Source organism: Bufo gargarizans, chromosome 4 (assembly GCF_014858855.1).
Source record: "Bufo gargarizans isolate SCDJY-AF-19 chromosome 4, ASM1485885v1, whole genome shotgun sequence".
Lineage (NCBI taxonomy): Eukaryota > Metazoa > Chordata > Amphibia > Anura > Bufonidae > Bufo > Bufo gargarizans.
In genome coordinates, this window is record NC_058083.1 from 310,827,408 (window position 1) to 310,852,008 (window position 24,601).

The 24,601-nt window shown below is 42.0% G+C and overlaps 2 protein-coding genes across 2 annotated transcripts in view; both read left to right on the forward strand.

Annotated features, from left to right (window-relative positions):
- Positions 1-5,965, forward strand: part of SOGA3 (SOGA family member 3) — a 69,189-nt gene extending 63,224 nt beyond the window's left edge. Inside the window, exons 7-8 of the mRNA XM_044290467.1 lie at positions 2,216-2,357; positions 5,806-5,965. The gene's annotated coding sequence lies outside the window, so the exon portion shown is untranslated. The remainder of the gene's footprint in view (positions 1-2,215; positions 2,358-5,805) is intronic.
- On the forward strand, positions 1,230-22,804 carry KIAA0408 (KIAA0408 ortholog). Its single transcript, XM_044291169.1, has 6 exons — positions 1,230-1,291; positions 2,216-2,357; positions 8,044-8,295; positions 8,942-9,250; positions 9,344-9,423; positions 21,580-22,804. Exons 1-6 carry the CDS (start codon positions 1,230-1,232, stop codon positions 22,802-22,804), a joined length of 2,070 nt encoding a protein of 689 aa, XP_044147104.1.
- The last annotated feature ends 1,797 nt before the right edge of the window (positions 22,805-24,601 follow it).

Consider the following 24,601-nt stretch of genomic DNA (forward strand, 5'->3'; position numbering starts at 1 on the left):
AATATCACATATACTTTTTGAGTATTTGGGAAAAAGACATGACCAGTGCAACTGGCCTAAATAGCAGAACATTGCAAGTCACAAGTATAACCTCTATCAAAAGACAACAAGTGGTTTACAAACCTAACTTATCATGCATTGTGATATTGCAAGTTTTATACACCAGATTTCCCCCTTTGTAGCACAAAAAATAAGCCACAGACCAAAAATCTGACAAAAACAGAAAACATAATCTTAGAACAAAACTTAAGAGTCGAGTTGGTTCACTCCCTTACCCTGATCTGAAATCTGTATACTAAGTAGTGTATATTTTAAACCTATTTATCTTCCACTTGAACTTGGTAGCTTAGGCTACTTTCACACTAGCGTTCGTCGGTCCGCTCGTGAGCTCCGTTTGAAGGAGCTCACGAGCGGACCCAAACGCCTCCGTCCAGCCCTGATGCAGTCTGAATGGAGCGGATCCGCTCAGACTGCATCAGTCTGGCGGCGTTCAGCCTCCGCTCCGCTCGCCTCCGCACGGCCAGGCGGACAGCTGAACGCTGCTTGCAGCGTTCAGCTGTCCGCCTGGCCGTGCGGAGGCGAGCGGATCCGTTCAGACTTACAATGTAAGTCAATGGGAACGGATCCGCTTGAAGATGACACCATATGGCTCAATCTTCAAGCGGATCCGTCCCCCATTGACTTTACATTGAAAGTCTGAACGGATCCGCTCAGGCATCTTGCGCACTTAGAAATTTTTCTAAGTTATTAATGCAGACGGATCCGTACTGAACGGAGCCTCCGTCTGCATTAATATGATCGGATCCGTTCAGAACGGATCCGATCAAGCGCAAGTGTGAAAGTAGCCTTAGTAATGAGACACAAGTTAAGCTAGAGACCTATCCTTGCTCTCTGGCCTGTTCCCTTCAGGGTTGATAGGTACCCTATTCCTCAATCACCTTTCCAGATGGAGGGATCTCAGGACCTCTGTTCCTGTTGAGTTTCTATGTGCGACAGCCAAGGTTGCCAAATTTCCAGAAAACTTTACATTACCATAATCTGTCCTGTCCGTCCTCTCTGTACTTCATGTCTCCTCATGAGCTCCATTACTGCAGAGATTCAGCTGAAGATCTTATCAGCTGTATTCAGGATCATAATCCCTGACAAGCAGAGCATAGAGGAGGATGAGGCCGCTGTGAAGTAATGTGTCCTCCTGTGTGATTAGGACAGGATTTGTGTGTACCAATAGGATGGCGGCCATTTTATTTCTCCTAATAATTGCTCCCCAGAGAAAACGAGCCACTAATGAAAGGTATTTGTGAATAGATTAAAAATTAAGTAATATTTAGGTATTTTAATTTTCTTAATTCCTGGAGAACCCCTTTAAGGTAAAATATGGTTGGGTCCTGAAAGTGTTAAAGCTATATTACACTGGCCAATGGTTGGCCAGTTCATCATTAACAAGTGTTCACAGGAACGCTCATTAGTGATGATCTGGCAGTGTAAAACTGCCGCAAATTAATTAATTAGTTGGAATCTTTCAACAGGTTTAAAAGTCATTGTTTGCCGGCGGCAGATGGTGTTGTCTAATCACGATCTGCTGCCGGTAAACAATGATTCAGTATAAGGATGAATGATGACATTAGCTATCATTCCTCCCCATATTGAGGAGGAGATCGCTGCATCTAATCACAGCAATCTCCCCTGCTAGTAGGCAGATGATTGCCGGGAAGGAACGCTTCCCTCCCGACAATCGCCTGCAGGATCGTTTAATCTAATACAGCCTTACAGTTTACTAGATTACATTACAGCTGTCCTTTGTAAGCAGAGCATGTTAACAAAAAATCCTTGATTTATAGGGTTAATTGTCCTAATGTTTAAGTTCATATTCTTTACAGTTTTACTCCATTTAACCATAAAAAGAATGCGTGTCCTTTATAATTTGGGACTAAACTGGCAGCTAGCATAATTTTCATGTGAATCCACGTTGGTTCGATTTTGGTCTCATGAATTTCTGAGCTACACTATAAAGTCTAAAAATGTCTTGGACTTGAAGTTGTTTACACAGAATACCAGCAGATCTAAAGTTACAGAATGGGGGCTGGATGTGAAGGCTTCAAAATTGTCCACTCCCAGGTTTACGTCACTGGGGACTCATCTGCCTGGGTCATTTTTAATCTTTGCATTCAAATGTAGCTTTTTTTCTGTTTTAAACGGATTTCTCTGCACGTTACAGCTGGAGTGACTGCCTTGATTCCTTGCGTTGTAGTTGGAAAAACTTCATAGAGAATCCATACTGCTTCACAGTAAGCTTGCATCCAGCTGCCTGTGGTACCGCATTCAGCTACGTTCTGCAGATAATCACTACTCAGCAGAAGGTAAGTTCTTACAGATTTTTTCTGAACCTCAGTAACCATCAGAGTGCTGGAGTGGTTTGCTGAAATGTGCCGTGGAAGACAGGATCTTCAGACATCTCAGCTGTTCATCTGCTCTTCAGGCCAGTGATTTATTAGCAAGACAATATTGGCAGGTTGTACTGTAAGTCATATGTCACTAGGAGGAACCATAGCATTCCTTCTATGTCCGTTTTCTCTAATAGTTGTTGAGTGAAATGACAGCATTGATGTTCTTTATTTAGAGAGCTTATCAGACGTTGTCACCTGTAGTATTTTTTATGATCCTCCATGTTTATACTGTACAAATAAATTTACACAGAATGCCATACCACAAAGACAACCTGTTAAAAATAACAGCCTTGCTTTATGTCAGAAGAAACTGTACTTGGCTCATATGGTCTACCCCTCTTTTTCCAGCTTGTAGGCATTAGCTATAGCATAGGACCTCAGGCAAAAGTAAACCTTGGCTGTGTGACAGGGATAGAGACTAAAGTGAGGATGTTTATTAGTAGAAGTATGAAGGCAGTGTCCTGGTGACCTTGGAAGAGACGTCAAGAAGATGCCAAACCCGTGATCCAGAAGGAAATTATGACTACTGTTGTGGATATTTACACCTAAAGAGAAACCATGCGACAACAAGGGGGAGGGAAGAGCTAGATTTCCCATCTGTTGTGACTGATCAAGCTATGTGGAATGAAAATGAGAACACTCCAGAGTTATGTAACTGCCAGAGATACCAGGGCAGGTATGAGACTTGTCATTTGTCTGGCAGCAGCAACAAGGTAAAAGATTGAGACAGAAGTCGCAGAACTTGTAAGAACAGTGTCCCCAAGTCAGTTCTCCTGGTTGCCAAGACAAAGCATTGGGGCTTCCAAAAGAGAATCTGCAGTTAAAGAAGACGTGATGGTCTCAAGAGACGACACAGGAGGGAGCGGAAAGAGTGGATGAGGGAGAAGAAAGGACTTTTCAAGGAAGTTACAGAGTTAAAATTAAATTCTGGGTAGTAATCTTGAATAATTGAAGCTGTATATTTTTACAGAGAAACGATTATTTTATGCCACAGGTGGCAATCTGCAATCTTGTGGTAGGGGCATCAGTCATGGAAATGCAGCTCTGGAATAATGTATCACATTACTATTTTAATAGGTTAATTAGAATAGTTCCAGTCATTTTAGACATTTCCATTCTGGTTGGCAATAGTTTTATGTCAGTATTTATTACAAAGTGCTGATGTTTTATAGATATGTTTAAAAAAACTGCAGCTTAGCTGTCTTTTGTGTGGTAGGATAGCCCTTGGATTGGTAAGGACGATACTGATTCCCAAGACAAATCTTGAACGTGTTGGTCGAAACAGGTTTTTCATAGATAAAATTGTTATATACATGATTTACATGAGATTGTCATGGTGTTTAGTATGGTATGTATGAATGCATTTCTAAATGTTACTACATTTTACCTGTGATATATGGCAGATATGCCCCTGTTGAGTGGTTAAGAGGTTTCCCAGACAGTATTTTTTTATCCTATTTATGGAAGGTGTTACTCTTAAAAAAAAATGAAATCATTTCCCATATACTTTGTGAACTCTACCCCAGGTGAGTAACAATATGGACATCCAAGTTATGGAATTCTCCAGCTAGTACCAAAACTGTATTTTGGTCCTTTTTTGTATGATCTATATTACGAATTAGGAATGGATCCAGTATGATGTATTAATTATGAAGTGAAGGAAGGTAGACTTCAGATTGATTAACTGTACAATTGGTCTTGATGCATCAGGATCCCGCAGCCTCAACTGTATGGACGGTGCTTTTCAATATAACGGTATAAAAATAATGTATAATGGATAACATAAGATGTGCAGTGGCATATATTTGGTCATACTTTTGGCAAAACCAATTCAAACATAGAGTGCTGTGTGAACTTAGCCAATATCAATTGCAAATAGGTCCCTCACATAGAAAGTGAACTTTTTCAGTAGTGCCTGCACTAGCGAGATGCTTCTTTTACTCTGAAAGAGATCTGTTGCATACTTTTTTCCCTTGGAGCATTGCCAGTAAGTCTCCATACACAGCTTGTCTCCTTAAGGAAAGCCAGTACCTCCTCGAAGCCCCAATGTAGGTTCATATTCCAGTCAGCTGCTGCGGAGAAAGGCTAAGGCAAGGGATTTCATTTTTTCTATTCTTCTTTTCTAGAAATGCTATCTGACAACTTATGTAGTCGCCAATATAGCCCCACAGTGGATGTCACCCAGCTTTTTTCAAATCTAAAATGATAAATCTGCTTAGTAATGCACAGACAAGAGAGAGTATGGGCTTAACTAAACAGATTTTTGTATATTAGAAAGCCTGGAGCGGGTAGATTTTGCTCTGAAAAGAATAATTTGTAGAGTGCAAGCATAATGAATTTATTTGGCGCAGGATGCGTATTTCAGCTTTCAAAGCCCAGCAGATGAATCACTGACAGATGTTGGTTCTGAACGCAGATCAAACCTTTTAGAAGGCTCAGTGTATGTGTCATTAACTTACTCAGAAGGGCTGGGCATACAGTCAAGAGAGGGAAGAGTGACCTGTATTTTACCATTGCTGACATTGTTACTGTGTTTTACGTGTACTTGTTTACAAGGGGCCCTTTTAGTAAAGAAACCCACATAAATGTTGGGCTGAGTTCACACAGAGTTTTTTCGGCGTGGATTCAGTGCCTAAAATCCACACGAAAAATGCTTGCACTATGACTCCATTTTTTTCCATGGAAAACCACTTGTTCCTTTTTACGGTCCATTGGTAGAAACCATGCCGGGATAAAAAGAAGTGACATGTCCATTCTTTAAGGGGATTCTGCATGGAATCCGTTTTCAGAGTTTGGTTAAAAACTGTCAAAATCAAAAAGAAATAGGATTTTGACTCTGTAACAGACCATACTTTGGATCTGGGTCTCATTGAGGCGTGCACCGTTCTTTTCTGGACCCAGCAAGGGGTGCTGTATTATAATTCTTTTTTTACAGACTAAAAACGGTGCCAAAAATAGCGTTAAGACCACAGCGTCAGAAACTTGGAATGAAATCTGCAGAAATTTGAAGCAGATTTCACCTCAAAATTTTTTAGCAAATAAAAACTGTATGTGAACTCAGCCTTCCCCAAAATGGAGTCAGGACCTAGAGGAATACTGAGCAGAAAAAGGAACAGCGCTGAAATTGTATAAAAAGCATTGGTAATATTCAGGGCAGCAGTGACTATCATGTGATAACATACCAGCGCTGCATAGGGCTTCCATACAATTTGTCACACTGCTTGCCTTGTGCTTTTCTTTCTCTTGGAGGCTGGGGACTTGGCTTGTCCAAAAGTAGTAACAGATTTATTTCATCTTAGGAATGCTGTGTTCTTTGTGCGTATGGTGATATTCCATCACATAAATATCTTGCACGTTGCAGGCAGGTGAAAACAGGGGGATTTTGCTTGAGCTGAAGGCTGTTTTGGAAGCGATTCAGAGAGAACACAGGAGAGGAGAAGAAATGGACTGCTCTTCTCCCGCAGTCTCTAAATGATCAATGTGGGTGGGAAATTGGACGGACACAGCCGAAGCAGGACATCTCCAAGGTATTGTAAAAGTAACGTATTCTGCCTACAATCATTTTCTGTTCCCCTTCTCATCCATTCCCATAGAGACATGCTTTTCCTATCTGGATGTTAGCCAGTACAATTACGAACCTATTGTAAGGTAGTGACTTTACCCTCCAAACATGCAGAACTTAGTTGGGCCCCTATTAAAGGAAAATCCTTTGTTTTCTTTAGGAAGTTTCATAATCCTATAAAAACAGATGTAAACCTTAGAATAAGGGGCATGCATACAGGAGAGGGAACACCGTAGCAAAACTTAGAGGACCCGTCACCTCTCCTGAAATGTTTTAGTAACTACTTGCATTCACCATGTAATAACAACTGTGGATCACCTATTTTTATGACTGCGTTGTACCATTCCTTTATTATTCCTTATGAATTACTAGCAGTTTCCAATGAAGGTCCAGCTGGGTGATACCAGTTGAGGGTTTTTCCGTGCACTGATTGTATAGTGTCAGACTGTGCAGGGACACCTCCCCCCCACCCATCTGGACCTTTACTGCAAACTGCTAGTAATTCATTCAACTTCTAGCAGGAATAATAAAGGACTAGCACAACGTAGAGTCATAAGAACAGATGCTCCACATAAGAACAGATGCTCCATGGAGAATATAAGTAGTTATGAAAACAGATGTGTCAGAAGAGGTGACAGCAGGTCCTCTTTATAATGTCCCTTCTCCTGTCTTGTTAACCCCTTCCCACATCCTGGGACAATAGAATCCCTCCCTGTATTTTCATTATAGGAGCAAAGGTCTATGGAATTGTGTTGGGTCTCCCACCTTTGGTAGCTAACATTGCACTGCTGGTCCTGATGGAAAGGTTTCATGTTCATGTTGTCTTGAAGAATTCAGATGGAGCCAACCTAAGCTTCCTCCTGTCCATAGATCCTATAACTTCTGCCCCATCCAAGTACGGTAAATAAACTGAGGAGACTGCTAAATGGTTATTACAGCTACACAAAATACCATGAGATCCTTTAATTCCCATAATAATATTCAAGCTTTATTCAATGCAAGTTGAAACTGCACATTCACCATGGCTCCACATACTATTTTGCCACATATGCAATGTGTGTTTTGTATCGGAAGGAGATATTATACCTCCTGACAAACCGAACCGTGTCTAGGTGCTGGCGCATCTGAACCACTGTGTAGGGAGGGGTTATTAAGTACTTTTGGTTCTGTAACTGATTCTTGTATGTAGCTGCAGTGGTACATAGCAATATAGGACAGTATTATTAGGTTCATGCACTATGCATTTGTATTCCCATTGGCAGTTTAGGCCTCATGCACACAATGCAGTCCGCAAACTGAACCCCCAAAACACAGATGTGGTCCGTGTTGCATCCGCAGTTTTTGCAGACCCATGTTCTGCCTTTTTGTGGAATGGATATATGGATGCAGAAAACACATGGATTATCTGTGTGCTTTCCACATCCTTATGTCCATTCCGCAAAAGATAGACTGTGGAGGGTCATTTATCAAACTGGTGTAAAGTAGAACTGGCTTAGTTGCCCATAGCAACCAATCAGTTTGCTGAAGTGGGACAACCCCTTTAAGTGTGAGCAGCTAAGTGTTGCCAGCAGACGTGATCTGTACACATTGGTTTGGTAGGCACACTGGTAAAAATTGCAATTCTATTTTGTGGTGAGTTGATACTACAGTATATTGCTCCACTATGGTGTGCCAGACACTATGGGGGACATTTATGAAGACCTGCGATTTAGATGCCAATCTTCATCCCTCCTGTGCTGGCGGTTCACCTGCTTAAGTTATGTCAAGGCGCCGGCCTTGACATAACTTAGGCAGACCTTAAAGTTGTATACATCTACACCAGTTCCCTTACTGGCATAGATTTAGACCATTTTGTATGCCCAAAACAGGCGTAGAAAATGATAAATAAGACCGGCGGACTGCCCTTTTCCCCTTGCCCCCTTATTTAATTTTAGCATGAGCAGTGGAAAAGGGAAAAAATGGTGTATATATCAATATAAATATTCCATCAGTTTATAGTGGTTTTTAAATCAAATTCCCTTGCTCAACTTTTAATAGCTGGAAGATATCACTACCACAACATGGGCCAATCCGAGTTATCCTAACAACCAGAAGGACACAAAGACAGAGAAATCAGAGCAGAAACAGTGGCTGGAAGACAACCCTGCTGAAGCCATGGAGCTCAGGACACCGTTAGAGAATAATGAATGGAATTGGAATGTGGAAAAGATGGAGATGTTAGAAAGATTTGACAGTGAGAGGAAAGAATGGGAATGTCAGTGGAAAATGATGCAAAAAAAGATAGAAGAGGTATGTATAATAAAATCAGTGCTCAGGGTCCTAGGAGTGTAGACTGAAATTTCACACATGTGGGTGAATAAAGTATCCGTCTGTTTAGGATTGCAGATCCTGCTGTGACTGAGATATAATTAAGCAGTGGTAGATGACTGCTGGGATAATGTCTGTGTGAGGGTGCATCTGCTCTGACTACTGGTCAAGTAGTCAACAGGACGTCCACTGTGATCTTCAAACTACGAATGTTGTTTGTGTCCGTTCCGTTTTTTTTTTTTATGCTGTCCGCATCAGTATGTCCGTTCTGTAGCCCTGCAAACAAAAATAGAACATGTCCTATTCTTGTCCGTTTTAGGCATTGTTAGAATAGATCTGGAAAAAAAACAAAAACGGATGGCAAAACACATACGGTCGTGTTCATGTAGCCTAAGTAGCATAGATTACACTGATGTGATGTGCTGATTCATAATAGCCTAATGCTATGTGAGCGCTTCCCTCTCCTAGTTCTAGTGATCGGTGGAGGTCAGCACTTACATCCCCACCGATCAAAACCTTTGACAAGTTTTGTGAAAGCTCTGTGACCCTATATCAGTATATCAGAGGCAAGCATATTATGGTAGCTTTAGGTAACTTGAGGTCATTTAGTAACTTTATTTTTTTCTAGCTGTATCAGGAAGTCAAATTAAGAAGGGAGAAGAACTTGAATGGGGCTGAAGACAAACTGGAAGAAAAAATGCTGCAGTTCTCCATGCCATTTTCACAGGATGAACCTTTTAGAACAACAAATTTGGCAACACAAAATCATGTGGGCAGCATCAAACCTGACAAAGGTGACAAAATATGGCTTAATGACTATTCTCATACCAAGACAGAGCTCAAAAAACCCAACCACAATCAACATGTCTGCAGTGTTGAATCTGAAAAGAGCATTGCCCAAAAAATGTCCAAGATGGAAAATGACACCCTCAATGATGTAAGTGCATAAAAATAGGCTTGATCAGGTTGGATATGATTGTAAATTTCAATAGTCAATCCCTGCAATATGAATGATGTATTTAATCTACAGGCATTGAAAGAGATTGCCAGAGCAAGTGAAGAACTGTGTAAATACCAGGATGAAATCCGGAAAAGAACTGTCTGCAAAAAGTATGTACTCTACTGAGATCTGTCAATCACATATAAAGGTTCATAGTTCCAAGTTATTAGTACAGGATGCAAAATTGTGACTGGTCCAGTCAAACTGACAGGCAGTATAGGATACAAAAAAAAAACTATGGCTTTATTTGAAAAATAAACTCTTCTTTCATGCCAAATTTTTGTGCTTCTTCCTTCCCATGGTTAGTGCCAGCAAACAGCCCTGGGCCGATGCTGGGAACATTGCTTCCCACATTCCAAGGTTTAGGCGGGATAGTCAAGGGGCCTTGGCTGAAATTAGAGAGATTAACTACACCTGTCTGCTACATTACCTGTTTTCAAGATACACATGCTCATCTTGTGATCTTCTTAGGAGCTTGTAATACTTGGATTCCTGGGTGTCCATGTTTTAAAGAATGCTCGAGAGAAGGGAAGGCATAGGGGTATTGTTTTGAGCATAGGCGTTTCTATCATAGGAAATAAACTGCTTTTCATAAACTAACTCCACGAGAAGCTATACTGCCATGAATTGCAGTGGGGCAGAGTTACTAATCCTGTAGACAGTGTAAACCTAGATGGGCAGTCTAAAGATCGGCCAAATATGATGCATTTGTTGCAAGACTAGAAACTTCTTGTCTAACTTTATACCGCCTCTTATAAGCTTACTTCGCAACAAAGTTTTGTGCTAAAATTGTGGTGCAATTTAGGAATAGTATACTACACCTCCTTCCAAATATGCGACACATGTTTCCCCAGTAAGTCACACCTCCTTGGTGAGCTAGGTGAAGATGATTTTTCTCATGTAAAATAGGTCAAAACAGCACCATATTTCACCAAATTTTCACACATTTTACAACAAGTTTACATTAGTAAATGTGGGCCAGTATATGCTTGTGCATGTCTAATGGAATATATGGAAGAGGGTTGTTCAGATGAGTCCACCCTGTAAATCTAGGAAAGAAGGACAGTGCACTGTACTAACAAAATGCCTTTATTGTAATATATTACAAAAAGGAATTTCAAAGTACATTCCCCAAAACAGATGCACTGAAGTGTCATCATTTTATGCCATATTCAACCACCTCCCTGCAGAGACAGACTGGGGTTCCTTGGGCCCACCAGAGGGAATTATTCTCGGGGCTCAACTCCATATCAACAATGAGGTTTAATAGCTTTTGAAAAAATGGGAGAGCGAGCACTCACTCTAGGGCAAAATACTCAGATTTATTATTAAAATAGAATGATAATCAATGTTAAAATAATACAATATCAATAACACAATAAATAATGAATAAAATATAATTGGTCGACCAAATTCACACCATAGAATAGTATCGCATTCCAACCTGGTAGAAGGGCATGTGTCAATGGTGTTGTAGCGGTGTCCTGAATAAAAGTAAACGTGATACTATACAGTGGGTTGAATTAAATATAAATACAATAAATAAATCCTCCGTGTGAAGTATAATACGAAATACAATAAGAATCAGTGTTTCAAACGTGCTAAAGTAAAATTGTAAGTATACAATAGACAAATGATTGCAAAATGTATTGCAAATAAGTGAACCAAGTGAACAGAGTAATGGGACACCTAGTAATGGCCCTATGCACCGAACAATTGATACAAAAGTTCCTCCTGTAGTGTTGAGTGAACACACCAAGTAGTGGCCAGATCAGCCGTTATAATGTCTCAGCCTGATGGCTGTATTACGTTCAATGATGGCAATTCAATGACTGTTTTTACTTTGAAAGATAAATCTTCCTGGAAAAGGAGTCTTACCTCCTATGATGGTATACTTCTGCTGTACACGTGCGCTAACATCCACGCACTTACTGTTTGGAAATGCCAGCAGTCCGCTGTACGAGATGCGCTGACGTCCACGCTCTCGTTAGTACTGCTTGTGAGGCAATCACGTCTGGTCTCGCGGTGTTTCGAGTGAGACTTCTGTCCGATCTCTATATCCGCTACGACGTTGTACAGCAGTATGATTGTCCCAGCGAAGTAATTTTTCAAGAATGTCTCTTAACGCATGGCCATGTGAAAAATCTTTCTCTTGGAGGTTATAACAGAGTATCGTCCAGACGCGTTTCGGGACTGTTCCGGTCCCTTCCTCAGTGGTAATGGCAGACACTACTAAACCTCCTCCTTTTTAACCACTTCAGCCCCGCTAGCTGAAACCCCCTTCATGACCAGAGCACTTTTTACACTTCGGCACTACACTACTTTCACCGTTTCTCGCTCGGTCTTGCAACTTACCACCCAAATGAATTTTACCTCCTTTTCTTCTCACTAATGGAGCTTTCATTTGGTGGTATTTTATTGCTGCTGACATTTTTACTTTTTTTGTTATTAATCAAAATGTAACGATTTTTTTGCCAAAAAATGACATTTTTCACTTTCAGCTGTAAAATTTTGCAAAAAAACGACATCCATATATAAATTTTTCGCCAAATTTATTGTTCTACATGTCTTTGATAAAAAAAAAATGTTTGGGCAAAAAAAAAAAATGGTTTGGGTAAAAGTTATAGCGTTTACACACTATGGTACAAAAATGTGAATTTCCGCTTTTTGAAGCAGCTCTGACTTTCTGAGCACCTGTCATGATTCCTGAGGTTCTACAATGCCCAGACAGTAGAAAAACCCCACAAATGACCCCATTTCGGAAAGTAGACACCCTAAGGTATTCGCTGATGGGCATAGTGAGTTCATAGAACTTTTTATTTTTTGTCACAAGTTAGCGGAAAATGATGATGATTTTTTTTTTTTTTTTTTTCTTACAAAGTCTCATATTCCACTAACTTGCGACAAAAAATAAAAAATTCTAGGAACTCACCATGCCCCTCACAGAATACCTTGGAGTGTCTTCTTTCCAAAATGGGGTCACTTGTGGCGTAGTTATACTGCCCTGGCAATTTAGGGGCCCAAATGTGTGAGAAGAACTTTGCAATCAAAATGTGTAAAAAATGACCGGTGAAATCCGAAAGGTGCACTTTGGAATATGTGCCCCTTTGCCCACCTTGGCAGCAAAAAAGTGTCACACATCTGGTATCGCCGTACTCAGGAGAAGTTGGAGAATGTGTTTTGGGGTGTCATTTTACATATAACCATGCTGGGTGAGAGAAATATCTTGGCAAAAGACAACTTTTCCCATTTTTTTATACAAAGTTGGCATTTGACCAAGATATTTTTCTCACCCAGCATGGGTATATGTAAAATGACACCCCAAAACACATTCCCCAACTTCTCCTGAGTACGGCGATATCAGATGTGTCACACTTTTTTGCTGCCAAGGTGGGCAAAGGGGCACATATTCCAAAGTGCACCTTTCGGATTTTGCAGGCCATTTTTTACACATTTTGATTGCAAGGTACTTCTCACACATTTGGGCCCCTAAATTGCCAGGGCAGTATAACTACGCCACAAGTGACCCCATTTTGGAAAGAAGACACCCCAAGGTATTCCGTGAGGGGCATGGCGAGTTCCTAGAATTTTTTATTTTTTGTCGCAAGTTTGCGGAAAATGATGATTTTTTTTTATTTTCTCTTTTTTCCTAACAAAGTCTCATATTCCACTAACTTGCGACAAAAAAAAAAAAATCTAGGAACTCGCCATGCCCCTCACGGAATACCTTGGGGTGTCTTCTTTCCAAAATGGGGTCACTTGTGGCGTAGTTATACTGCCCTGGCAATTTAGGGGCCCAAATGTGTGAGAAGTACTTTGCAATCAAAATGTGTAAAAAATGGCCTGCGAAATCCGAAAGGTGCACTTTGGAATATGTGCCCCTTTGCCCACCTTGGCATCAAAAAAGTGTCACACATCTGGTATCGCCGTACTCAGGAGAAGTTGGGGAATGTGTTTTGAGGTGTCATTTTACATATACCCATGCTGGGTGAGAGAAATATCCTGGCAAAAGACAACTTTTCCAATTTTTTTATACAAAGTTGGCATTTGATCAAGATATTTATCTCACCCAGCATGGGTATATGTAAAATGACACCCCAAAACACATTCCCCAGCTTCTCCTGAGTACGGCAATACCAGATGTGTGACACTTTTGCGCATCTAGGCTGCAAAAGTGCCCAAATTCCTTTTAGGAGGGCATTTTTAGACATTTGGATCCCAGACTTCTTCTCACGCTTTAGGGCCCCTAAAAAGCCAGGGCAGTATAAATACCCCACATGTGACCCCACTTCGGAAAGAAGACACCCCAAGGTATCCAATGAGGGGCCTGGCAAGTTCATAGAATTTTTTGTTTTTCCGCATAAGTTAGCGGAAATTGATTTTTATTTTATTTTTTCTCACAAAGTCTCACTTTCCGCTAACTTAGGACAAAAATTTAAATCTTTCATGGACTCAATATGCCCCTCAGCAAATACCTTGGGGTGTCTTCTTTCCAAAATGGGGTCAGTTGTGGGGTGTTTGTACTGCCCTGGCATTTGAGGGTCTCCGCAATCATTACATGTATGGCCAGCATTAGGAGTTTCTGCTATTCTCCTTATATTGAGCATACAGGTAATGAGATTTTTTTTTCCGTTCAGCCTCTGGGCTGAAAGAAAGAAAAAAATGAACGGCACAGATTTCTTCATTCGCATTGATCAATGTGGATGAAAAAATCTCTGCCAAAAAAAAAAAAATGGAGGGGAAAGGCGTCTGCCAGGACATAGGAGCTTCGCCCTACATCCATACCCACTTAGCTCGTATGCCCTGGCAAACCAGATTTTTCCATTCACATCAATCGATGTGGATGAATAAATCATTGCCGGGATTTTTTATTTATTTTTATATATATACAAAGTGTTTGCCAAAGCATAGGAACGCCGCCTCCTCCTCAGCTCGTATGCTTCGGCAAATGTATCTGTTACTGCAGAGTAGAAATCTCGTCTTGCAGCGCCGCATACACCGACTTGCGTGTAATCTGACAGCAGCGCAATGCTTCTGTCAGAAGGTAAAAAAACAAAAAAGAAAAAACCAGGCCGCAACGCAATAATTTTATTAACTTTGCAACAGAACATATAACTTTAACTTTTTTAACTGAACATTAACTTTTTTGCTTACTGGTGTTTTTTTTTTTTTGTTTTTTTACCTTTATAGAACAAACCTCTCCTTCCCCATGGGTCAATGTGCAAAGCGCAAATCGCCCAAAGATGTGGCGAAGTGCGTTATGCACTTTGTCCCATGTGAAAGGAGACGTTTGCAGCAGCTGTGAGTGAATGGGCCCTAATAGCCCTGTGTGCCTGTCCTGGTGAGATGATCCCTATGCTAATAGTGTACCTGTGAGTGGTACTTCCGGAAACACTCTCCAAAGCATAGGGCAGGGTGGTCAGGACAGTCAGGACAGAAATAGCGGGTGTCACGCCTTATTCCACTCCTGCTACAGACACAACATCTTTTTCGGGGTGACGGTTGGGTTGAGGTACCAGGAACGACATTGGGGAAATGTCGCTCGTGTAGACGGCTAACTACACTGGTGGATGGGGCCACGGAACCTCCTGGGTACAGGAGGTTCTCGATGATCTCTTCCTGAAATTTGAGGAAGGATCCAGTTCTCCCAGCCTTACTGTAGAGAACAAAACTATTGTACAGAGCCAATTGAATTAAATATACAGACACCTTCTTATACCAGCGTCTGGTTCTGCGGGAAACTAAATACGGAGACAACATCTGGTCATTGAAGTCCACCGCTCCCATGTGGAGGTTATAGTCGTGGACTGAGAGGGGCTTTTCAATGACACGGGTTGCTCGCTCAATTTGTATTGTCGTGTCTGCGTGAATGGAGGAGAGCATGTAAACGTCACGCTTGTCTCTCCATTTCACCGCGGCCCTCTGCCCCCTTGCAAGACGGGTGGTAACGAGCCGTTGGGGGAAGCCCGCGCGACTAGTTCGTGCGGTACCACAGGCGCCAATCCGTTCTAGAAACAAATGCCTAAAGAGGGCCACACTTGTGTAAAAATTGTCCACATAAAGATGGTACCCCTTGCCGAATAAGGGTGACACCAAGTCCCAAACTGTCTTCCCACTGCTCCCCAGGTAGTCAGGGCAACCGACCGGCTCCAGGGTCTGATCCTTTCCCTCATAGACACGAAATTTGTGGGTATAGCCTGTGGCCCTTTCACAGAGCTTATACAATTTGACCCCATACCGGGCGCGCTTGCTTGGGATGTATTGTTTGAAGCCAAGGCGCCCGGTAAAATGTATTAGGGACTCGTCTATGCAGATGTTTTGCTCTGGGGTATAAATATCTGCAAATTTCAGGTTGAAATGGTCTATGAGGGGCCGAATTTTGTGGAGCCGGTCAAAAGCAGGGTGGCCCCTGGGACGGGAGGCGGTGTTGTCACTAAAGTGCAGGAAACGCAGGATGACCTCAAATCGTGTCCTGGACATAGCAGCAGAGAACATGGGCATGTGATGAATCGGGTTCGTGGACCAATATGACCGCAATTCATGCTTTTTTGTCAAGCCCATGTTGAGGAGAAGGCCCAGAAAAGTTTTAATTTCGGAAACTTGGACTGGTTTCCACCGGAAAGGCTGGGCATAATAGCTTCCCGGGTTAGCGGTTATAAATTGTGTGGCATACCGATTTGTTTCTGCCACAACTAAGTCTAAGAGCTCCGCAGTCAAGAACAGCTCAAAAAATCCCAGGGCCGAACCGATCTGAGCTGTCTCAACCCGAACTCCAGACTGGGCGGTGAAAGGGAAAACTACAGGAGCGGCTGAAGTTGGGGACTGCCAATCAGGGTTTGCCAGCACCTCTGGGATTCTAGGGGCTCTACGGGCACGTCTTTGCGGTGGCTGCGACGGGGTCACTCTGCACGTGCCACCGTACCAGCTTCAACTGCCCTTCTGGTGCTCGCTACTTCACCAGGTTGTACGGCAGTGCTGGTACTAGGTCCAGGAAGGGCTGGTCTGCTGGTGTATGCCTCACCACGTAATCCGACAGCACCAGCCCCACTCTGCTGCTCTTGAAGCGGATCCTGCGCAACCTGCGGTCTAGCGACACGGGGCCGGGTACGCCTGGTGCTATCAGGGACCTCAGCCTCCTCGTCCGAACTTTGGGTCAGAGAACCACTGCTTTCTACAGGTTCGTATTCTGACCCGCTGGATTCATCAGATGAGGGTTCCCACTCCTCATCCGACTGGGTCAGAAGCCTGTAGGCCTCTTCAGAGGAATACCCCCTGTTAGACATGTGGGCAACTAAATTTAGGGGTATTCCCTGAGACTACCCAAGAAAAAAAAGCAAGCCTGTCTTACAAAGGGGAGGCTAGCGAAGTACCGGAGGCCGCTGCGGTTGATAAAAAATATCAAAACTGATTTTTTTATCGCCGCAGCGCGTGTAAAGTGAATGTGCAGCGATCAAAAAAAAATATTTTTTTGGTCACTGCGGTGGGGCGGGTGTGGGCGAACGCACGTGTGGGCGAGCGATCAGGCCTGATCGGGCAAACACTGCGTTTTGGGTGGAGGGAGAACTAAAGTGACACTAGTACAATTATAGATCTGACCGTGATCAGTTTTGATCACTTCCAGATACTATAAAAGTACAAATGCTGATTAGCGATACGCTAATCAGCGAATAACGGACTGCGGTGCGGTGGGCTGGGCGCTAACCGATCCCTAAACTACCTAACCAAGGGGCCTAAACTATACCTAAAACCTAACGGTCAATACCAGTGGAAAAAAAAAGTGACAGTTTGCACTGATCAGTTTTTTCTTTTCACTTGTGATTGACAGGGGCGATCAAAGGGGTGATCAAAGGGTTAATTGGGGTTCAGGGGGGGTGATCTGGGGCTAAAGTGTAGTGTTTGGTGTACTCACTGTGAAGCCTGCTCCTCTGCTGGATCCAACCGACGAAAAGAACCAGCAGAGGAGCAGGCAGCCATATAACAGATCATATTTACAAATATGATCTGTTATCTGGCTTCTGGTTGGATTTTTTAAAAATCAGCAACCTGCCAGCCAATGATCACGGCTGGCAGGTTGCTGACGAAATACTCCTGTGCGAAATGCCGGCCCGAACTGCGCATGCGCGCGAGACGCGAGATGACGCGTATATGCGTGACTCTGCGCAGCGCTGCCACCTCCGGACCGCACATCTGCGTTAGGCGGTCCGGAGGTGGTTAAGCAATTCCTTGGTGAACGGCAAATCCTGGTTGTATAATCCAGACCAGGAATAACAATATATGATTATCGCCATATTGCGATTCGGTTGCGTTTTTTGGTTGCGTTTTTCTTGCGTTTTTTTTCAGTTGATGCGTTTTTTGTAAAATTATGTTCAGTCAATTGCGATACATCTATATTCATGGTTAAAAACTATTAACTCAATAAAATTATATCATAAATGAATAAAATAGATAAAATATGGACAAAATGGATAAAACAGTTAAATTCATATGATAATTTGAGGTCCTAGATCATCATCATAATCAGTGGTTAGCATACTTTCACATAATTGTGGTAGAATTGGTGTTGATATGGAGAAGGTCGGATTGGGTGAGGGACCTTCTCCATATCAACACCAATTCTACCACAATTATGTGAAAGTATGCTAACCACTGATTATGATGATGATCTAGGACCTCAAATTATCATATGAATTTAACTGTTTTATCCATTTTATTCATATTTTATCTATTTTATTCATTTATGATATAATTTTATTGAGTTAATAGTTTTTAACCATGAATATAGATGTATCGCAATTGACTGAACATAATTTTACAAAAAGCGCATCAACTGAAAAAAACCGCAAGAAAAACGCAACCAAAAACGCAACCGAATCGCAATATGGCGATAATCATATATTGTTATTCCTGGTCTGGATTATACAACCAGGATTTGCCGTTCACCAAGGAATTGCTTAAAAAGGAGGAGGTTTAGTAGTGTCTGCCATTACCACTAAGGAAGGGACCGGAACAGTCCCGAAACGCGTCTGGGCGATACTCTGTTATAACCTCCAAGAGAAAGATTTTTCGCATGGCCATGCGTTAAGAGACATTCTTGAAAAATTACTTCGCTGGGACAATCATACTGCTGTACAACGTCGGAGCAGATATAGAGATCGGACAGAAGTCTTACTCGAAACACCGCGAGACCAGACGTGATTGCCTCACAAGCAGTACTAACGAGAGCGTGGACGTCAGCGCATCTCGTACAGCGGACTGCTGGCATTTCCAAACAGTAAGTGCGTGGATGTTAGCGCACGTGTACAGCAGAAGTATACCATCATAGGAGGTAAGACTCCTTTTCCAGGAAGATTTATCTTTCAAAGTAAAAACAGTCATTGAATTGCCATCATTGAACGTAATACAGCCATCAGGCTGAGACATTATAACGGCTGATCTGGCCACTACTTGGTGTGTTCACTCAACACTACAGGAGGAACTTTTGTATCAATTGTTCGGTGCATAGGGTCATTACTAGGTGTCCCATTACTCTGTTCACTTGGTTCACTTATTTGCAATACATTTTGCAATCATTTGTCTATTGTATACTTACAATTTTACTTTAGCACGTTTGAAACACTGATTCTTATTGTATTTCGTATTATACTTCACACGGAGGATTTATTTATTGTATTTATATTTAATTCAACCCACTGTATAGTATCACGTTTACTTTTATTCAGGACACCGCTACAACACCATTGACACATGCCCTTCTACCAGGTTGGAATGCGATACTATTCTATGGTGTGAATTTGGTCGACCAATTATATTTTATTCATTATTTATTGTGTTATTGATATTGTATTATTTTAACATTGATTATCATTCTATTTTAATAATAAATCTGAGTATTTTGCCCTAGAGTGAGTGCTCGCTCTCCCATTTTTTCAGTTTATCTTTACATTGAGGTGAGGCGTCCTCAATTTAAGCTCGAAGCACCACACCACCCACTAACAGTAGTGAGCCGCGCCATTTTTTCAATTAATAGCTTTTGATTTAAAGAAATTACCCTAGTTACAAGTTATTTGCTCTAAAGGAAGCGCTAAATGATTTTTTTCTCCTGGACCTTTGGGGCCCACTATGGTATGAGATCCTGTGGTGGGCCAGTGCAACACAGCCTCCCTGTATTTTAATTAAGGTGTTAGAAGATGTTTAACATACCTCACCTTCTTTTACCAAATATTTCATTTTAAAGTATGATCTGGAGCTAAAAATTATACAGATAAGCAATATGCGTTACACAAATCATTGCTGCTACTTAAACAATGGTTGGTCTCCAAAAGGTTCAAGAAATGCTCTCAAGAATTATGGTTTTGGACTCATATCAGGATTCACATTTCTCATGAGGCTCTAACAATGTTGGCAAATACATTTTTATCCCTGAGCTTTACTTGATGGCAGAAACTGGCAAAGATTCAATGTAGTTTAAGAAAGAGGCCTTTATATCTACAAATTGATTTTATCCTCATGACAGTAATGTCTTCTTCACATAAGAAGGGGCTTTACTGTATTTCCTCCAACTTGGAAGTAGATGAGACACAGTAATGGGGTTTTGGTATCTGTTGTAGCAGGTCAGCTTAACTGAATAAACTTGTTTTTGGTAGGACTATAAATTTAAGACAACTTTGTACTGACAAATCTCAGTGAGGTGGGAGAGACAATAGGTTCCTTCTTCAAAAATGATAAGCATTGGCTAGAGGAATAGACTTCCGTTTTGCAGCTCAGCAGCTTGCAGATTGTATATTGCTTGAGAAACACATGCCTAGTTTTTGATGACTCCTTATAGACATATTACTATACAATAGAACTGAACTGTATACCCAGTTACAGCTGACTTTGTTATTTGTACAGTATATGCTTGATAAGGAGTAGGTCAATTATTGACTGGCTTTTGTCGCAAAAATATTCAAATTGCCAATGCAGATACCTATACATTAGTAAATTAGTGGTTGCAAAGAGCTCCCACTGTGCAGTTACTAGAACCAGAATTTAAAAGGGGTTTTCCGGGTTCAGAGCCGAACCCGGACATACCCAGAATTTCACCTAGGCAGCCCCCCTGACAAGAGCATCAGAGCATTTGGTGCTCCAATGCTCTCCTTTGCCCTGTGCTAAATCGCGCAGGCAAAGGCATTTTGTGGAGTTACAGTGACGTACCGGCACTGCTGGGCAAGCTTTAGTGCTGCCCTAGCCTGTAAAACGGCTAGGGCAGCGCTAAAGCCTGCACATCAGAGTTTGTGACATCACCGAACACACTGCTGGGAGGAAGCCTCCACCCGGCAGTGTGTTATTATAAATAAAAGAGCCCTTGCCCTGCACGATCCTGCGCAGGGCAAGGGAGAGCATCGGAGCATGAACTGCTCCAATGCTCAAGTCAGGGGGGGCTGCCTGGCTGAAATTATGGGTATGTCCAGGTTCAGCTCTGAACCCGGACAACCGCTTTAAGTGGCTTTATACTTAGGCTAGTTTTACACTTGCATGTAATGGATCTGGCAGGCTATTCCAGCAGCTATTCCGGAATTCATTGGATCTGGCTAGCCTGATACTGCCGTTCGCTGCAGGTGCATACATCGTTTTTTGTCAGGCCAAAAGCCCTCCTGAGTGTCGGAAACTGTCCGGATCCCATTATAGTCAATGGGGTCCGCACGGGAACAGCAGTATCCGGTAAGTTAAGATCCGGTGAACTCCAGCAAACTGTTCTCTGCTGGGACAGCCTGCTGGATTTGTCAAATGCAGGTGTGAAACTAGCCTTAGCCTAGTATCCTCAGGGCCCCTAGGGCCCCCAAAATGCCCATTAGGCTATTGTTGGCCGAACAGTGTAATGTGTATTGAGGTCCTGGAATCTCTCCCAACACTTGATATCGGCATTGGGTGCCAATCCTTTTGTTCTCTCTGGAGTTTAGCCACCACCAGAATTGTCTGGTAACAACCTTCTCCTCTAAGTATAACTTTATAGATGTTATATACCATTAGTCAAAAGAACAGTTTGGGTTGATAGAATTTCAATTACTGCTGCAGCTAGAGGTGCATTGCTACAGCAGTAATGGCGGCCTGGGGGAACACATGACAAAGTGGTACTTAAAATGTCTTATTTTTTGTTGTTGAACACGTTGCCATTTTTTTTATAACCTTTTAGAATGTGAATTGCCGCATGGTGTATAGATTTTGTATTATGTGCTTACTTTAGGCCAATAGATGGTTAGTATAAATGTTTGATTATTCTTGCACAGAGCTGTATCAGATTCAGTATTTGGAGAATGCGAGAGAAATCTTCACATGAAAAGAGACAGAAATCACACATCTTGCCCTAAAGTGTCTACACACAAACAAAAGGACTGTGTAAGAAGCAGCAAAACCTCACAAGTCTCCTTTTCATCTACTGAACCATCACAACAGCAAGAAAAAGTTGACCGGTCTCAAGGCATTGGATTTTCTTCCTTCAATTTTTCATGGCCTTTATCAGACTCCCTGTTTCAGGATAAGATTCCAGTCATAAATGAAAATGTAGTTCCCATCACAAGCAAGAAAGTCACTAATGACATTGAACTAAACAGCAATGATGGGGAGCATTGCCACCTGGAATGGTTATGTGGTATCGGAGGGCTTGAAGATGGGAATTTTACAGAGTCTTTGTTTAATAGTTTTACAGATATTAACAGTTTTACCCCAGAAATGAACAAACAAAATGTTTCGGTGTCGCAAAATCACATTTTCAACTCGGATAGTGTATATCCTGATGTGATAATGTTAGGACATTCCACTGTAGGCTCTGCATATAGCTATGGAAATACAATAAAGAATGGAAAATTAGCAGCAAAGATTGATGAGTTCAACAGAGTAGTATTTAAAACTGGCAAAGGAAATGCATTAAGCCATGATGAAATGTCAATGGATGTGGCACTGGATACAGATGAAGAACATTTGAGTCCCCCAGTGTCCCACCATTCAACTACTGGAAAAGGTACAAAGCCACTTATTGTAACTGAGATCCGAGAACCACTTTGTACAGTTAACCCATCTAATAATGGTACCACAGTGGAGAAACCTACAGCTCAAGTATGTCAGCAGACAAACGTACCTCATACTGCGAGTAGTTATAAGAGCACACTACAAAAACACAACTGGAAATATATCAATTTGTCCGGACGTCCACGGTCAGCGGACTCTAGATCCAACTATGGGGTTGTCGAAAAGCTTCTGAAAAGCTATGAGACCAAAGTTGCTGCTCCTACTTTTAATTGTCAGCCATCAGTAAGCAAATGGACCCAGTCAGACTTCTTGCTGCCTGATAACAGCTCTGAAACATTGACTCAGTGTTTAGAGGTGCTTCAGCTTGAACAAACAGCAAAAGTTATACCGAATGACATTCACTGGTTTCCACATCAAGACTCCTTAAGCCTAAAGCTGCCTGAGGTAAGAATACAAGTTGTTACTAAAGTCTATCATGCCACTTAAGATACCTAACCTGACATAAAATCAGCATTGCAGACTTTACGACTTATATCATTCCACTTAATACAATAACTATTCTTTACTTAAAGAGGACCTTTCACCGGTCCTGAAGTTACAATATGTTTACCTGGCAGTGTAGGGCATATTGAGTAGATGTGATATTGTTTTTTCTTTTTTTTCTTCGATGGGCTGCTCCATTCCCCTGCTGTGCCCCCCGTTCTGGTTTCCCGCCCAGTACGCTAATCTATACAATGGATACAGGGAGGAGGAGACGGAGGATACAGGGAATCGCAGAGGAGAACGTCACAGCCAGAGAGGAAAAAAAGCTCACCTTCTCCCTGTCTGTGACGCGGTCCACTGCGATTGGCCGGCTCACAGCCAGGGAGAAGGAGACGCCCCCTGAGAAACATGGCCGTCTCCTCCTCCCTATACCAATGGTATGTATTAGCAACAGGGCGGGAAAACAGAACGGGGGGCACAGCGGGGAACGGAGCAGCCCATCGGAAAAAATATGCAATATTACATCTCAATAATCCCTAAACTGTGGACCGGTGAAAGGTCCTCTTTAAAGTGACGCTTCAGTTCCAGGAAAATAAATAAATCACATTAACTAGGGAATAAACAGATAGTGACCTCCTTTTCATATTCTTTAGCTGTAGATCCGCTTATTTCCGGGCTCCTCTTCTGCCATTTGCCATTCAAGATGACCACACTGCTTCTCAGACTACCAGATGCACTTTGATAGCTGAAGATACTTTCTACTTGTCCAGCCCTGCTCACTGATTGGCCAGTACTTTTTTCACATGAGCAGTATTGGCCAATCCAAGGACAGCAGGACATATCTTAGGCTACCAAATGCACAGTATGCATCAGATCAGTTTGAAAAACAGGATGTCTATCTTGATTGACAAAAGAGGAGCTTGGGAATCGGCACATCTGCAGCTAAAATCACGAAAAAGAGGTCATCGTGTAAGTGTTCTCTTAGTATCACAGTCAATATGATTTTTTTTCCCTTGAACTGGAGGGTTGCTTTAAATCATACATCCAGTGTAATAAAACTTCTGCTATATCATGAACTATAAAAGCCTTTTGCAGTAGAGGGAGCTGACAGGTTACATGGAGGAGAGAAAAAACATCCTCACTTCCTGTTCACAATCCTGGGTGGGTTAACATGTACTTCTGTGCATGTTACATATACTCTTCTCCTTCATCAGAGACCATACATGCTCTCTCAAACTATATATATAAAATAAAAGTCTCCAGATACGTTGCTTTAACAGACTATCACTGCAGGTCCCAAATGTGAAGTGGTCTCGATTCACAATCAGTGAGATGCGTTTTCTGGGACCGCGTGACAATGGTAACAGAGGTAACCTCTTTAAATCAGGGTCATCCACTCTTGTATATATGGAAGAGCATCGGGTTTCACCAATATCCTCCTGCATATGGAAGGTCCTATGAAATATCAAAGGTCGCACCAATAGTGAAGTACTTTCATCACCATTCACATGCACATGTATTGCTATACTCAAAAGCACAAGTGAAAATTGACTTATAGAGTCGCTACCCCCAATATGTGTTACTAGAGGAACAGTATGCCACTTGACATACCCTTGTCCAGAAGCACACATACTTGACCACTGCCCTATAGACAGCTGCTGTACAATAAAACATATTTTCTCATCTAGGTATCAAGAGCAACTTCAAGTGAGAAAGGATTTTCACGTCCTGCGCGGCCATCAAATCAACGTCCACCTTCTAGATGGGCTTCAGCAAAATCTCCCTCAATGCCTGCAGTGG

Coding starts and splice junctions, on each gene's coding strand:
- KIAA0408 (XM_044291169.1), top strand. CDS start 1,230: ATGGCGGCCATTTTATTTCTCCTAATAATTGCTCCCCAGAGAAAACGA. Junction 9,251..9,343: donor AAAATGACACCCTCAATGAT/GTAAGTGCATAA, acceptor TTTAATCTACAG/GCATTGAAAGAGATTGCCAG. Junction 9,424..21,579: donor AAAAGAACTGTCTGCAAAAA/GTATGTACTCTA, acceptor ATTCTTGCACAG/AGCTGTATCAGATTCAGTAT.